The following is a 16,367-nucleotide window of genomic DNA, read 5'->3' on the forward strand; positions in this document are numbered from 1 at the left end:
AAATGACTTGCCTTTTTTTTTTTTTTTGGACCCTTTCTTCTTAGGCATCCTTATTTCTTCTTTGAACCTGGAGCATCTTATGACATACTTCAGCTTTTTTCTTTTCTATGACCTTCATAGATGGGCATAAAATAATTTTTGTACTGAGTTTATTTTGCCATACTGAGGCGGTGTTGTTGTCTGGGGTAATATCTGAGGTTCATTGTCCCACAGCCATGGAAAATTAGGATGCAGACACACAAGAGTGAGGTTAAGAGTGGAAGTTTAATAGGCGAAAGAGAAGAGCTCTCTGCACAGAGAGGGGTCCCAGAGAAAATGGGTTGCACTTCTGCAGTTAAATGAAGAAGGTTTTATAGATGAGCTTGAGGAGACCATTTACATAGGGGACGAAAGATTGGTTGGACCACGTGTGCCATTTGCATAGTTGTGAAATAGCTGGCCGTCCCACCCTAATCTTTTATTATGCAGATGGGTTCTCTACCTGGCCGGCACCATGTTGCCTGGTCCTTACTGTACACGTGGTGACAAAGAAAAGGGAACATGGAGCCTCCACTCTGAACACACCTGGCTTCCAGGTGGCCCTTTTCTATTGGCACAGCTGCTGGCATTCACCTGTGCAAGCTTCCAGCTTGCTTATCTTTGCAGCTCGATTTTTCAGGCTGCTCTTTGTTAGAAAAGAAATGATTTTGAGGCTGCTTTTCCTTAAAAGGGAAACCTTGCTGAGGACTCTTTTGCCGTCACTATCTGCCTAAATAATTTCTTTCTAGCTCCTGTATCAATACTAGGATTGCTATAATGTTGACATAATCTAAGGGGTCTCTCCTACCTCTAGTCCATCTTATATCAAATTATAAATTTGCTTTTCTTATAATGCTACCCTCCTCAAGAACCTTCAGCGGCTCCCCCTTTTCTTTGACTATAATTATAAATATCTCCTTTTGTAAGGAAGGTCCTCTACAAGATGGTTTCATCACTCTTCATGTTATTTTTTTGGACTTTAAAAAAATTATTCAACCCAGCCAAACTGGGCTGCTTGCTGTTCTCAGAAGTTAACCTACATTTTCCCACTTCAGTGCATTTACTTCAAACTATCACCTCCCTTCCTGATGAAGTGAAGCCCCATCTGAAGTGCTACTTCCTCGGAGATCCTTTCCTAGGCTCCCCTATTCCTGCTTTGAACTTCCTCTCTTGTGGCACAAATCACATTATTTGACATGTGTTAGAATAAATTTGTATATAGAGTATCTTTGGAAGAATATGGTAGAAACTGGTGCAGTGACTTTGGAAAGAGGAACCCAGTGACAGGGGACACTGTGCACCCTTTTTGAATTTAATACCTTGTATATTTCCCATGAGTCTGTTTTTTTTGTTTTGTTTTGTAAAAGTATTTTAAATAACAAAAACCTAATCCCTAAAGCATTACAAGAAAATACTGGAGAGTATGTTTATAACCTCAGAGTAGAGAAAGAGTCCTTAAACCAGAAGCCATAAAGAGAATGATTTTTTAAATATATGTGTGCACTTAATTAATGGTCATATCCCTATTTGGCAAGAAGGACCTGAGGTGCTTATATTTTTGTCCTTTTTCAGAGCATAGCACAGTGACCCCCTACTCAGAATCAGTAAGCATTAGTTGAATTGAAATTAAACTGAATTGCAAGTCACTTCTTTGCAGTCCTCACTTTTTTTTTTTTTTTTTTTTTTGACTTATTATGAGTGCTAGGTGACCTCCAGGATCCCACTCAAAGATTCTGTGGAGATGCGGGTTTTATGGAAAGAGATACCCAGCAAAGCAGGAGTGGCTTTGGAATCAGCAGCTCTTCCCCTGAGACTGTCCTTCCCAGCACATTGGACTTGTGTGTGGGTCCTGCCTGCTTTCAGGAGCTGCCATGGGGTGCTCAGCATTAATTATGCCACGGAAATGAACCAATTAGACACAGTCCAAGGAGAGCCAGGGAGTAAGTCAGGGAGATCTGTGGCAGGCCTGCTGCCCTGAACAAAAGAGGGAAAGTGTAAAGGCTAAAGCAGTTTGCGGAGGTTTCTTTGGAAATCTAGCTGGCCAGCGCTCTGAACTACTTGGCCAAAGTTAAAGAGCACCAGAAGGAGTGTTTGCGTTTTTCTTCCTCCTGTTCAAGACTCTGGTGGTGGAGGAGAATAGGGACAAGTTGGGTCCTTAGAGGGGACTTGGGGGGAGCTTACTGGAGTTCATCTCCTAGTTTCAGAGAAGCTGCCAGACTTCTCTGGATCCCTGTGGCACCTACCCAGCTTTGTTTTGTTAATAGCTTTTTAAAAATGGCATCTTTTTTTTAGTGGCATCACCTAAAAAAGAAAAGAAAAAGTGTCTTTTCTCCCCATCTCAAGTGATAAGCAAATTGAGGGTAGGGAGCCAATCATCTCTTTTCCATTTGGTGTCCACTCCCCAACCTGGCTGGCAGTCAGCTTGCTTAACAGCCATTTGTAGATTGGAAAGAAGAGGCATGGGTGAGAGAGGCTGTGAGGGCACAGCTGCAGGGTGGTGTGGTCTGCCCCTCTCGTGGATGAGAAACTGCCTTATCTTGGACAGTCAGGCACTGTGGTGTGACTCTCAGTCACTCCAGGCCTGTCAGAGGAAACGAGAAAAAGAAAACGACCGTTCTTATTCTCATACAGATGTCCTTGTGATATTCAGGATGGGGGCAGGTTATTTGTCAGCAAAATTGAATTTCCTTTGGAAAACTTTTGGTCTTTATTGCATTCATGGTTGCCTGGCCATTCTACCTCAGCCCAACATTCCAAACAGTGATTCTGTAGTGCCCCCACTTTTACTGTTTTGGCTGGTAATACCCGGCAGTCCACTACCTGGGGGCTTCAGTTTTGCAGTGTCAGTCCAGAGTGGAATCAGAGGTTGTCCTTTTCCTCCTCAGGTCCACTCAGACCTTCCAGATCCTCTGACTTACCATTACTGCAACTTATCAGGGTTCCCACCATACCTAGGCACTGCCAGCCATCTCCCTAACTGACCAGTTTCAAGAGGGCAAAGGGGAGGTAACCTTGACACCCATACCCCTTAAAGGCCATGCAGCTCATGGGGTAGAAGCAATGTCTGCTGGTGGAAAGAACAGAGGTTTAGAATCAGAAGATTTGACTGTGACCCCAAGCCTGCCATTTACCTTGCTGTAAGCTTGGCTAAAAGTCACTTAACTTTTGGGGCCCTCAGTGTCTTCTTCTTCAAAGGAGAGTAACGATAGCTGTCTCACAGAGTTGTCAGGACAAATAAGGCGGGAGGTGAAGGTGCTTTTGAAACTAGGCAGTCCTGTATATCAGTGGAAAATGTGGAATTTATTATGGGATAGAGACAGGTGGTGCCATTGACTACTATAGTCAGAGAATGGAAGATGCACAGGGGGTTTGGGAAGCCTCCCAGGGAATCTATCAGAAATCCCCTCTCAGGCCAAGAGTGCACGTTTTTATTATACAATGGAGTCTTTTCTGACATTGATAGTGGAAACAAGGCCAACATTTTACCTCCTTTCACTGTGATTTATTGTGTGTGTTACAGGCTTTATTACATAATACAGGCTTTATTAAAACTATTATGTCTAGATCTCTATAGGTTCAAGATTTAGAGTCTGCCGTTCATTTATGGATGGAATTCTCTTAAGGCATGGTGGGGAGGGAGGGGGAAATGTTGCAAGCAGCCACTTCCCCTGTTGCCAGTGTACTTCCCCTCTGTCAGTGGCAACCTGAGTTTCCAGGGTTTGGTTAACAACTCCTCCAAGGAAAGGGTTCTTTGCTCCTCCTGTGTTTCCTGTAGAGGCCTTCAGAGCTGCGTCACTGAGAGCAGACTCCTACTGGATACCTCACCACTGTACCGCTGCTCTCTCCCTGTCTTTGCAGTGTGCCCCCTACCACCGGAGCCAGAGAATGGTGGCTACATCTGCCACCCCCGGCCCTGCAGAGACCCCCTGACAGCAGGCAGTGTCATCGAATACCTGTGTGCTGAAGGCTACATGTTGAAGGGCGATTACAAATACCTGACGTGTAAGAATGGCGAGTGGAAACCAGCCATGGAGATTAGCTGCCATCTCAACGAGGGTCAGTCTGGCAGATGAAAAAGGGATGCTGCTGGGGTTCTGCTTTCTGTTAACTCACAGGATGCAAAGCATGCTTCCTCCAGAGCACTCTTTGCTGTGGTGCAGCCCAGCCCCAGTTGATGCTCTGCAGCCTCCCTTCCTTGGGTCTTCATGTCTTTGTGGAAGATACTTGAGGTTGCTGGTGCATGTCCTATTGCATTTCATTGAGCCATCTGCCCTGCTCTGTAAAGCCCGTTTGATGTTCAATATCTCTTGTTTGCATGGCCAAGTGTTGGTGACCCTTGACCATGTTCTGCTCTCACAGTGAGCACAATGCTAATACCTTCTCTAATGTCTCTTCCATTTCATTTTTCCTTGAATGGAGCTACAGACCAGCTGGACAAAAGACCTCCCACCCTTCCTGCTTCCTCCTGTCTTGTATGACAGGAAAATCCACCTGCTTGCAGGAAAGTGTGTCATATAACCATCTTTGTGCTTCCCACTCAGGCTTCAAGACCAGAGCATGTTTAACCCATGACACCCCAGAAATGGGTGGGAACCAACCTGAGAGTTACAATTAAAGCTGTGGATCTTAAGACAAGGTTTTATTACAGTCCAGTTTCTGTAAATTAATCCTGCCACTTGGGAAGAACATAGGTAGAACTTAAGATGGTGGAATGACATGCCCAGTTAAATGGTCGATGTTTACAAACTTGCTTTTGAGGATGGCATCAAAGTAGTTTATAAAGGTAAAATCTCTAGGGTTAAGTGAGTTTATGTGTCAGATGGACCTCAAAGATTGGAAGTGAGGGGAATTTTTTATTCAAGAAACAGGATAGGGAAATGGTCCTTTTCCAAAAGAACTGTGTATACATAGGTCATTCTAAGCTGTTATTCCTGAAATGACCCTGACCATAGGATGTCTGTGTTGCACCATTCAGGAGGCATTTGACAAGATCAGCTGTGGGGCCCATCAGCTGTTTTGTGTATTTGGGTACAAAACCCTTCTGATGATGGCTTGTTTTTATAGACAAAGACACCCACACATCACTTGGGGTCCCCACGCTGTCTATAGTGGCTTCTACTGCCAGCTCCGTGGCGCTCATTCTCCTCCTCGTGGTGCTGTTTGTGCTGCTGCAGCCAAAGCTGAAGTCTTTCCATCATAGCAGGTGAGCCCAGTGACAGAGCTGACATGAGACAGGCAGGTGCAAGCATTACTGTGGGGGCCAGTCTTTGGTGGAGGGTTGCTGGTGGCCCCAATCTCTGTGGGTCTGTGTGTGTCCAGGGAGTGGGGAGGGCCCTGCCATGTGTTAAACTCCTAGATGTGTCTACCATTGTGCTTATTGCTTTGCATACATTATCTTAATCCTCATAGGACCATTGCAGATGAGGAAATTGAGGCTCAGAGAGGTTATTCACTCAGGGTTATACCTCTAGATAACAACAGAGCTCAGAACTGAGGCTGCGCGCGGTGGCTCATGCCTGTAATCTCAGCACTTAGGGAGGCTGAGGTGGGCGGATCGCCTGAGGTCAGGAGTTTGAGACAGCTTGACCAACATGGTGAAACCCTGTCTCTACTAAAAATACAAAACAATTAGCCGGGTGTGGTGGCGCGCGCCTGTAGTCCCAGCTACTCTGGAGGCTGAGGCAGGAGAATCACTTGAACCCACGAGGCAGAGGTTGCAGTGAGCCGAGATCACACCACTGCGCTCCAGCCTGGGAGACAGAGTAAGACTCTGTCCCATTAAAAACAAAAAACAAAAAAAACACGGAAATCTGTTCAATTCCAAAGCCATGTCATTTCCCCTACACCAGTGGTTCTCAAAGCGTGGTTCCAGCAGCGTCAGGATCATGGAACTTGTTAGGATCAACCAAATGAGAAGCTCTAGGGGTGAGGCCCAGTAATATTGTTTAACAAGCTGTCCAGGTGATTTTGATGAACACTTAAGTTTGTGAGCCACTATCCTGCACTCCTGGTTCCCAGTCCCGGCTGCAATATAGAGGCACCTGGGGGAGTTTAAAAACAAATATCAACACTTGGGCCTCCATTCCCATTCTGATTTATTTGGTTTGGAATGGAACCCTGGCATTCGCTTTTTATAAAAAGCTTAGTTTTTCTGTGCAGCTAGGATTTAGAACCACTGCACCACACTGAGGAGAAACAAAGGAAGTGGATTTTCTTGCCTGCCTTTATCAGTTTCCTTTTCCAGTCTACTGCTTTAGCCACAAGTTGTCTAGGGGCGAGGAGCATGAAGGGCAGGGCTGATGGTGCTGGCCCTGAGTGGATTCCCGATCATGGACTTTTCTTCCAGGCCATTGTGGCTTCTGCAGTTGCTTGGCCCTTCCTGGCAGTTCCTCATTCCCTCTTGAGGAGTAACATTTTTTATATATCTTCACAGTCCTTCATCAGTCACTGTTATAACTCACAAACATAAAGGGCCAAAGTAAACTGCATTCAGTAAAATGTTCCAAATTTGGATTTACAGACAAGGACCAGGCTAGATTTAATCTCTGTGTACTATGTGTGATTTTCTTTCTTTTATTTTGTTTTTGGGAAGAGGCTAGCAGTTATTTTTAAAGGCTATTAATTAATAGGATGAAGAGGATTTGAAGGGGATTGTTTACTTGAAATGATCAGCTATTTCCACCTAAAGTCAAACTGATCAGTTCTGCATCTCATCTAAATTAGGGAGTTTTTCCCCCTATAGTTAACTTGTAAGTTTGTTAAAAGTAACTGGCTAGTTTTGCTTGATTTGAGTAGAGGAGAGATTTGGTTTTCATTGTAGACCCCATTTAAATTTTGTGCTGTGTATGTATATTACTTTTTAAGCCAAACACTATTTTGAGTAACAAAAGTCAAGCACATGCCAGTTTACACACTGCTTTCTTTTTTTTTTCTGAGACAGGGTCTCACTCATGTTGCCCAGGCTGGAGTGCAGTGGCGTGATCACAGCCTACTGCAGCCATGACTTCCCTGGGCTCAGGTGATCCTCCCACCTCAGCCTCCCTAGTAGCTGCGACCACAGGCATGTGCCACCATACCCAGCTAATTTTTTTGTATTTTTTATAGATATGGGTTTTGCCACATTGCCAGGCTGGTCTTGAATCCTGGTCTCAAGCAGTCTGCCCACTTCAGCCTCCTAAAGTGCTCCCATCAAACTTTCCCTTCCTTCCAAAAACCTCTGCCACTTCTCTCCTCTCAGAGTGTATGTAGCACAGATTTTACTGCCAAGAGCAGGTGAGGAAATTGAGAACTACTAACAACAATCTAGCAACAATAATATGGTCTAGCAGCAGACCATCTATATTTCTTGAACTGATGAGCTGAAAGGACACAGCGTCACCTAGGATTGGCCTGAATCCAATGCTGAGGAAACTATTAGACAAGTCCAGATTGTGGGACATTCTTTGAGACAGCTGGCCTGGACTCTTAGAAAAAAGCCAATGTCATGAAAGAAAAACTATAGTGGACTGTTTAACAGATTAAATGAGATGAAAGAGACAGGACAATTAAATGCAATACATGTTACTTAATTGGGTCCTGGATGAAAACAAAGAAGACTGCAGCTGAAGTGGATATATTTTTGGATAGTTAGGAAAATTTGTGTTATTGTATTACACCAATGTTAAATTTCTGAGATCCGATAATGTAGTTGTATCAGAAAGGATACTCTTAGGAAGTATATGTTAAATAATGTCTTCACCTTACTTTTAGATGGTTCAGGGAAAAAAAAGGCATGTTTATGTGTGTAACAAAAGTGATCCCCCAAAAAGATATCTGCATGAATAAGCCTCACATGTATGATGTTGAGTAAAAGAAGCCAGAAACAGATATATACTCTCACAAATTTACTTTGTTATCCCATTCAAGTAAAGATTAAAAATATGCAAAACTGTCCAGGCACAGTGGCTCACGCTGTAATCCTTTGGGAGGAGGAGGTGAGAGGATTGCCTGAGCCCAGGAGTTCAAGACCAGCCTGGGCAACTTGGAGAAACTCCGTCTCTACAAAAAATTGGCCAGGCGTGGTGGTGCATGCCTTAGTCCCAGCTACTTGGGAGGCTGAAGTGGGAGGATCACCTGAGCCCAGGATGTTGAGGCTGCAGTAGGTTGTGATCACGCCACTGCACTGCAGCCTGAGCAACAGAGTAAGACCCTTTCTCAAAAGAAAAACAATTTTTTTAATTAAAAAAAATATATATGCAAAACTAAACCACAGTGTTGAAGGATTCATGTTTAGGTAGTAGAACTGTTCAAATAAAAAGCAAAGAAATGATTTTCATGAAAGTCTGGATAGTGGTTACTTTTTGTGGTGAGGCAATGGGAGTGATTTTGGGACAGGTGCAAAGGGTCTAGGTTCTGGGCAGTGTTCTTTTTCTTGACCTATATAGGAGTTTTATACCACTGTTACTTTTGGAGTAAATCAGCTAACTATACACAGATTTTTCTTGTGTTCTGTTTTCTGTATTTGTGTTCAAAGTTTTCAAAAAGTTTACAAACTTTTTAAAAAAGCAGTATGGCTGAGTCAGAACAAAATTATTGTGATTTCTAGTCCAGTATCCCACTCTTCCCTGTTTTTTAACAGCTTTATTGAGATATATTCCACATACCATACAGCGTACCTATTTAATGTGTACAGTGAAGTGGTTTTTAGTATATTCACAGATATATGCCACCATCATTCTCTCACTTCCTTATTTTAGCTGTGCTGAATGAATGCCTTTATTTCTGGGTCTCTAGGCTCCTAGTTTTTCCACAGGGTAAAAGGGCCAGGTGCCTGTGTACCCAGAGGTTAAGAACACAGTTTTTGGAGGCTGATGGAATCGGATTCAAATCCTAGCTCCATCCTTTACCAGCTGTGTGATTGCGGGCAAGTTAATTAACTTCTCTGAGCCTCATTTGCATTCTTGGTGAATCCCTACCTGAAAGGGCTCAGGTGAGAATCCAGCATGATAAGGTGTTTAAAATTCCTAGTGCTTTGCCTGGCACATAGTAAGTACTCAAAAATGGTGGCTGCTGCTATTATTATTATCATGCTTGTTTATCTGTGCGTTTATTCTAATTCATCCTTTGTCTTTTCCTCCTCCACTCCAGGCGTGACCAGGGGGTATCTGGGGACCAGGTCTCCATCATGGTGGATGGAGTCCAGGTTGCACTACCATCATACGAGGAGGCTGTATATGGCAGTTCTGGTCACTGTGTGCCACCCGCTGACCCCAGAGTACAGATTGTGCTGTCAGAAGGGTCTGGGCCCAGTGGGAGGAGCGTGCCAAGGGAGCAACAGCTGCCGGACCAAGGGGCCTGCTCCTCTGCAGGTGGAGAAGATGAGGCCCCAGGCCAGTCTGGACTATGTGAAGCCTGGGGCTCTCGGGGCTCAGAGACTGTGATGGTGCATCAGGCAACCACCTCTTCCTGGGTGGCCGGCTCAGGGAACCGCCAACTGGCACACAAAGAAACTGCAGATTCAGAGAACAGTGACATACAAAGCCTTTTATCCCTCACGTCAGAGGAGTACACAGATGGTGAGTGGTCCAAGCTGAACATGAATTATTAGCTGCTTAGGGTCCTTGCTGGGAGTGAGGAAGGACTGTGAGCCTTTCTAAATAATTGGTATATTTTTAGCAAAAAAAGTATAGTACCTGGGGTACTTGCCTACAAAATAGAATTTCACCCTCAGAGTACTGAGTAGGGCTTTGGGCTCTCTGTAGTGAGACTTTTCACTGATGCCTGTGAATTCTGATCGTTTGGAGTCTCTGAGGCCATTCATAGTCACAGAGCCTTGCTAAATCAAAAGATAGACAGCTTGCTGGAGTTGGGGGTGGGGTCTGTCCTCTTGTTATAAATGTTATGTTCCTGAAAGGTCAGGAATGACAAGGAGGCATAGGTTATTTTACAGAAAAATGAGAGCCTCTCCAGAGCAGACAGCTGCTGCTTTCTAAACAGGAGTGTTCCGGGTACTATGCTAGTTTGTTTTCTTGCACTATCTCAGTTAAACATCACAGTGATCCTAAGACACAGGTATTTATTGACATCCCCATTTTACAGCTGAGGAAACTAAGGCTCACAGAAGGTAAGTCACTTGGCCCACTGGTAAATGGCTGAGCTGGGATTTGAAGCCAGATTCTGCCTTCCAGGTGGCTCTAGCGCCGTTGTGGCAAACAATCACAGAATGAAATTACTGCCTCCTGATGTTTCTGCCTTTGCCAGAGGCCAGTTTACCTTGGGCTTGAGTCTGTCACTTTGAAAGCTGTCTTTAATCCCAATGTAGTTCAGGATGAGACTAACCCTAGATGCCCCTTTCTATAGTGAAGACTTGTACACTCAGAAAGCCTCCCTAAAAGAGCCTTAGAGGAAACTTTATGCTTCCTGGGTCTCTTGGGCATAGTAAATGTCTAAGGTTTAGAATATCTCAAAGCAAAGAAGTTGGAAATTATTGAAAGCAGATCATGTTTATGGAGCTTCCTGGTTATCAACATCTTGCTTTCATTTTTCTTGGTTGGCCATTAAAATAGTTGACCCAGGTTTGAATCTGGAAGCCAGTAACCCCACAGTCAGCCAGCCACACATATTGTGAGATGTGTGTAAGTGTATATCATAGCCCTTATCCTCCCAAGGAGCCAAGGTGGGGCCCTCCTCTTCCTCCTCTTCCATGCTACCTAGCTTCGTTTTTTTGTATTTAACAAGCATTTTGAGAGGCCATCTTGTGCCTAATGCTGGATTAGGTTTCAGGGGTGATACAGAGAAATCTGAAATGTGCTGTCTTCCTGCATGGAGTATCAGCCATTTGGGAAGATGGTGGGGCCTATACTCAAGAAATAATAGAACCAGGAATTGTAGTGTCTGTCAGAATGAGGGGTTCAGAAAACAAGACACATAAGTCAGTGAGTTCCTTGCAGGCCATGCCTGAGCTGTTTGAGACTGATAATACCCTAGGAAGTTGGGAGCTTGAGGCCCACAGCATATGAAGAAGCTGAAACCAAAAGAAGGGAAGTGATTTATCCAAAGTCACACGACTGGCAGATGGCTTTAGGAGGCAGTGGGACTTAACAGGGCTTTGTAGCCTCATAGGGTGGAATTAGGAGAGAAAGAGAAGTGACTAGACCAGCAGAGCTAAGGTAGAGAGGAGGATGGTTTGAATACCAGGCTGAACATTGAGTTTTTTCACATAGGCACTGGGAAAGATAAGCTAGAAAGTCATAAAAAGGAGGTAGGGAGTTTTTGCCTACCTAGAAGTGTATGAGTGGGACATTTACTTTCTTTAAATTAGGGGCTATGTGGGATAGCCCCTAAGTTGCAGTGGGGTCGAGAGTGCTCTGGAGATCCACACAAGGTAACCACTGTGCTTTTCTTCTGGTCTTCCTGCAGATATTCCACTGTTGAAAGAAGCATGAGGGCAGCGGCCAGCCTTTCCTCTCTGCGAGGTTCTCTCAGCCCTTCCTCCCTCTCCCTGTGGATTGAGCACCCTGTACTCTCCAGCCACCTTACCTGGATACCTGAGCTGCCACCTGTGTATCTGTGTATCTCTGAGGGCCCTATAGGCCCACCTTGCTGGAAACTCAAGGAAGATTCTCGCCATCTGCCTGTTGGACAGCTGGAGGAGCTGGCTCTTTGCCTGGCCCCGCCTTCCCATCTGTCAGAGACATATTTGAATGTGCTGGATCAAGCCCTCCCTTTTCCTAAGCCTCTGGGTCCCCTCCAGCCAGCTCTTTGGCGGCAGCCCCCACCAGCTCCTGTGGGCCTGAGTGCTGCTGTGTTTACTTGTGCCTTTCCCCCACCCTGTCCAGTTTCCCTGTCATGCAGGCTTGTTGCTGTCCACAAGCCTTAGTGGCTGCACTGCTGCCCCCTGCCACACAGGGGGCCGGGCCTGGGTCTGTCCTGTTTCCTTTGAGGGTTGCCCCTACTGCCCTTTGCAGGAACAGATCCAGGTGTGAGAGCTCTTGAGTCAAGAGTGGCAGAAGTGGCTCTAATTGGGGTGAGAGTGTAGTCCCTGGGCTTGCCCTGGGTTGACCCTGGTGGCACATTTCCTTGGCCGAGGATGGAAGATTTGGAGAATCATGTCCACGCTGGCCCAGGACCCAGCCATCTGGCCCAAAGGCGCAAGCTCCTGGCCCTGTTGAGTTGAGAGTTTCCAAGAAGCATCCAGAAGATCCCAAGGGAGAGAAGGAAAATGGCTGATAATGATTGTCTTCCTAATATGCAAGTTCTCACTTCCTACTTCCAGCATCGGCCTTCCTGGCCTTGTCTTTTTTTGTTTCCCTGGAGTATAAGGGGAAGTTGCATGCTGCCTCCTGGGTTTTATCCCAGATAGCTCTGGCTTTCTTGCTGCCCACAGGGGCCTGGGGCAGGAAGGAGACTTGCTGAGATGCCATGGAGTGCCCATCTGGTCACTGGCAGTCTGGGCAGGTTGCCCCTTTCTGGGTTTGTGGTGACGGAGGGGAGGCCGAGAGGCACAGACCAAGTCCCCGGGTGGCTGCAGGCAGCTCCAGCCCGGTCCTGAGGATCCTCCTCACCATGGTCACGTGCCTTAGTAACTGTGCCCAGGAAGTGGCCTGCTCCTTGCTGTGCTGCTGCTTTTCCTACTTCTGCCCTTCCCTGCCACCCCTCGCATGTCACAGCTGACAAGCAATTCCTTGTCTTCCCTGGCCCCCTGGGGGAAGGGCTGAGAAACAGTCCATGTGCACCCCGACCTTAATGGCCTGAGGTGGGCAGAGGGGTGTGGAGCAGCCTGGAGTACAGGGCCCTGGGGGAGGAGCCCACTGATGAGGGGCGCTCTCCCATAGCCATGTGTTGAATGCTAACTAGGCTGGGGTGGACGAACTCTGCCAACTGCTGTCATCTTAGAAGATAGATGCAGCAGTAAGGAATGTTTGTTTTGCTTTTTTCTGAAATTTTCTGAAGCACTGTGGCTGGGAAACTTCGAAGCGGACCCTGTGCTGCATGTCTGCTCCTCCCCTGAGCCTCTCTGCTTGGGGGTGGTAAAAATAAAAATCCCAGTATATTTTCAGTACCTTACCTAACAGGGTTGGCTCCAGGCGTGGGTGGCCTAGAAGATGAGGGGAGTGGTCTTCTCCCAGCCTTTTACCCTCTTGCCTCCTGCCTCCGCGCTTACACACGCACTTTACCACCCAGTCATTCCCTGGCCTCTTGCTGCCACTTGTAGTCTTCCTTCCTTCCTCTCAGGGTAAGGGCAGTGCCTGCTGTGCCTGTTGGCCACTCCCACACTTCCCCTCCCCCAGGAGCCCTCATCTGCTGTGCTGAGTCCAGGAAAGCATAGTTAGGTAGGGAGCTGGTTGGAGAAGGTGCTAGAAATAGAAGGCAGATGAGACTAGCATGGGCCCACCTGGAGGGCTGTCCCTAATGGCCCCAGTCGCCTTACCTCACCCACAGCAGTGCCCTTGTCTTCCTCCAAAACAGAAAGCAGGGACAAAAGGGGGAGGGGTGGTAATCTGAAGTCTCACTGCTGAGCCTTCAGCTTTTATTTTTCACTGTTTCAAAACCCACATTCTATTCTAGAATGGTTTTTAAAATGGAAGATCTTACCTTTTTCTATCTTGTTACTCTGGGGTTTTGTCCCCCTAAGAGATTGCACTTTTTGTTTGGGGTTTATTCAGCTGCATAGGTGACCAGCTTGATCCCTGGTGAAATGAAAAGCCTTCCTTCTCCTGAAGCCTCTTTCCGCCCTGCCCTCCACTAACAACACTGAGGAGCACAAGCCCAGGCTTGCCCACCTGGTAAGAAAGGAAGAAATTAGAACAATGGGAGCCTTGGCTCCCCTCTCGTCTCCTCCCCTCCTTCTTGTCACTGGCTTTGATGAGGCCCACTTCCCAGAGGCTCCTGGGCCTGTGAGTGCAGGAGCTCATTCTCCCCTCACTGCTGAAGTCTGTGACAGCTTCTTCCTCCAGTTATTTCTTTCTTCCAAAGCAATTTCTTAACCATCAGCCATGTGCTGCTATTTCTAGGGCTTCTGGGCTTTGTCCCTTACTGAGAGATTAGGGACTCCACAGCTGCCTTGAGGTGGGGCCTGGCTGAGAGACAAGGGTAGCAGCAGGTGGCAGGCTGTTAAAAGACAGGCTGCCTGAGGAGCCTGGAGCAGGTGGAAACAGGTGGAAGAAACCGGCCACAGCCCTGCTTTCCCGGGCTCACCTCTAGGGCATTCCAGCAAGAGGCTGATGCAGGAGAATGGCCAGCACCAAAGGACATTTAAAAGAGTTTTTGGGTTTGTTTGTTTGTTGTTGGTGTTTTTTTTTTGTTTTTTTTTTTTTTTTTTTTTTTTTTTTTTTGGCACACTTGAGCTGACTCAGTGCAGATTTAATATCCTGGTGACTTGCAGTCACATTCTAATGACTTTCAAGGGCCAGAATATGGTGAAAATCACTTAAAATATCCGTCCCTTCCATGCCTTAGTTTAGCAGGTAGGCTCTATCTTTTGCCATTTCTGTATTTTATGTGCTGTGTTCCCGTTTCACTGGGTATGAACTGTGAAATGGACTGAATCCTGGCCACTTTATGAGTTTGTTTGGTTTTATAAGGCATTTCAATGTACCTTCTATAAATACAAGCACTCCATTTGCAAACAGATCTTAAGCTAATATTTTCTTTCCCATTCATCTTGCCCTCCCCCTCCTCCCGCCAGCTTTAAAGTTCAGTGGAGAAGCCAGATGGCAATTCAGACAAAGGTATACTCTTCCTGCTTCATGGGTGGTGGCATGGGAATAGATAGCCCTTAGCCCTTTCCCTCCCAGTCCCAGCTGAGCCCTCAGACCACTTGCTTCCCACATAACAATGTCGCCTCCATTTCCGAGGAACATCCTTGCATAGAGAATGAAATATGCTGCAATCATTTCTGCATCCTTACTCCTCACCCCCAAAGAAAAAAAAAAGGCCTAGCAGGGAAGCAGCCTGCAGGCTTCACAGCTTAATGCCAAGGACAGCGAGTGAGGCTGGGAGCTTCTCTTGGGCCTGCTGGGTCTGTCAGCTCTCGGAATAGGGACAGTCCTTACTGGTGCCCCAAGATGGGACTTGGAGAATATTTTGCTTGGCATATGTTTGGTCTGAATGGTGTAGTTGCTGGTTCCCTAGAGAGGAAAAGGTGGCAGGCCCAGCTTTGCTGGGAAATGGCTCTTAATTTCCAGTTGAAACCCTAGTAGAATTGTGAATGAAAACCTCAAGGTTGAGCCCCTCTGCCAAGCAGCAGAGCTAGTAGAAGGGGATGCAGGGGCAAAGCACTCAGTTGCCAAGCAAGGAGGAGAGATGTACGTGGGCTGTGTGGCAGTCCCCGCACCCTGCCCTGGCTTCTTCAGGTTATCGCACCACTATGGAATCCTTTGCAGAATGGTACTCATATAATGGTTTAAAACAACACATTCATAATTGACTCTGTGCAGGATGTCACTCAATCAGTTTGGGTTTGCTTTATTTTATTTTATATATATATTTTTTGGTATCCTGTACATTGCAGTGGGTGTGAAGATAGTATTTTAATATTTGTACAAAGTTTAATTTAATTTTAATTGTTCTATGTATATAACTGCATTTCTAAATAATTAAAAAAAAAGTTCTTATGAAGGCAATTCTGGGAGATGTGATCCTTCCTGAAAGTTTTTGCAGAAACCTTAGATTGAAAGAGCATATGTGGGCAGGAGGTCATGGAAGGATGAGGCACTAGCTCTGTAGGGAGGGGTGCCTGGCAAGAGGTGGAGGAGCCAGGATGGAGAGCACTTTGGGAGGCCAAGGCAGTTGGATCACTTGAGACTAGGAGTTTGAGATCAGCCTGGCCAACATAGCAAAAGTCCATCTCTACTAAAAATACAAAAATTAGCTGGGCGCGGTGGTGCATGCTTGTAATCCCATCTACTTGGGAGGCTGAGGCCGGAGAATCGCTTGAACCCAGAAGACGGAGGTTGCAGCCAGCTGAGATTGCACCATTGTACTCCAGCCTGGGCGACAGAGCGAGACTGTCTCAAAAAATAAATAAATATAAAAAAGAAGTCTTGGCCAGGCGCGGTGGCTCACGCCTGTAATCCCAACACTTTGGGAGGCCGAGACAGGCGGACCACGAGGTCAGGAGATGGAGACCATCCTGGCTAACACGGTGAAACCCTGTCTCTACTAAAAATACAAAAAAAACAAACAAACAAAAAATAAAAACCGGCATGGTGGCGGGTGCCTGTAGTCCCAGCTACTCAGGAGGCTGAGGCGGGAGAATGGCGTGAACCCAGGATGCGGAGCTTGCAGTGAGTCGAGATCGCACCACTGCACTCCAGCCTGGGCAACAGAGCGAGACTCTTGTCTCAAAAAAACAAAACAAAACACAGAAG

At 46.3% G+C, this 16,367-nt stretch overlaps 1 protein-coding gene across 5 annotated transcripts in view; it reads left to right on the forward strand.

The window, feature by feature from the left end:
- Positions 1-15,620, forward strand: part of SUSD6 (sushi domain containing 6) — a 103,652-nt gene extending 88,032 nt beyond the window's left edge. For all 5 annotated transcript variants that reach the window (XM_016926267.4, XM_063793619.1, XM_063793620.1 and 2 more), the window contains 4 exons: positions 3,877-4,074; positions 5,083-5,221; positions 9,145-9,572; positions 11,416-15,620. In XM_016926267.4, the coding sequence (XP_016781756.2) occupies positions 3,877-4,074; positions 5,083-5,221; positions 9,145-9,572; positions 11,416-11,441 (791 nt within the window). In that variant the 3' untranslated portion in view covers positions 11,442-15,620. The remainder of the gene's footprint in view (positions 1-3,876; positions 4,075-5,082; positions 5,222-9,144; positions 9,573-11,415) is intronic.
- The last annotated feature ends 747 nt before the right edge of the window (positions 15,621-16,367 follow it).

The sequence above is a fragment of the Pan troglodytes genome, chromosome 15 (genome assembly GCF_028858775.2).
Source record: "Pan troglodytes isolate AG18354 chromosome 15, NHGRI_mPanTro3-v2.0_pri, whole genome shotgun sequence".
In the NCBI taxonomy this organism is placed as follows: domain Eukaryota; kingdom Metazoa; phylum Chordata; class Mammalia; order Primates; family Hominidae; genus Pan; species Pan troglodytes.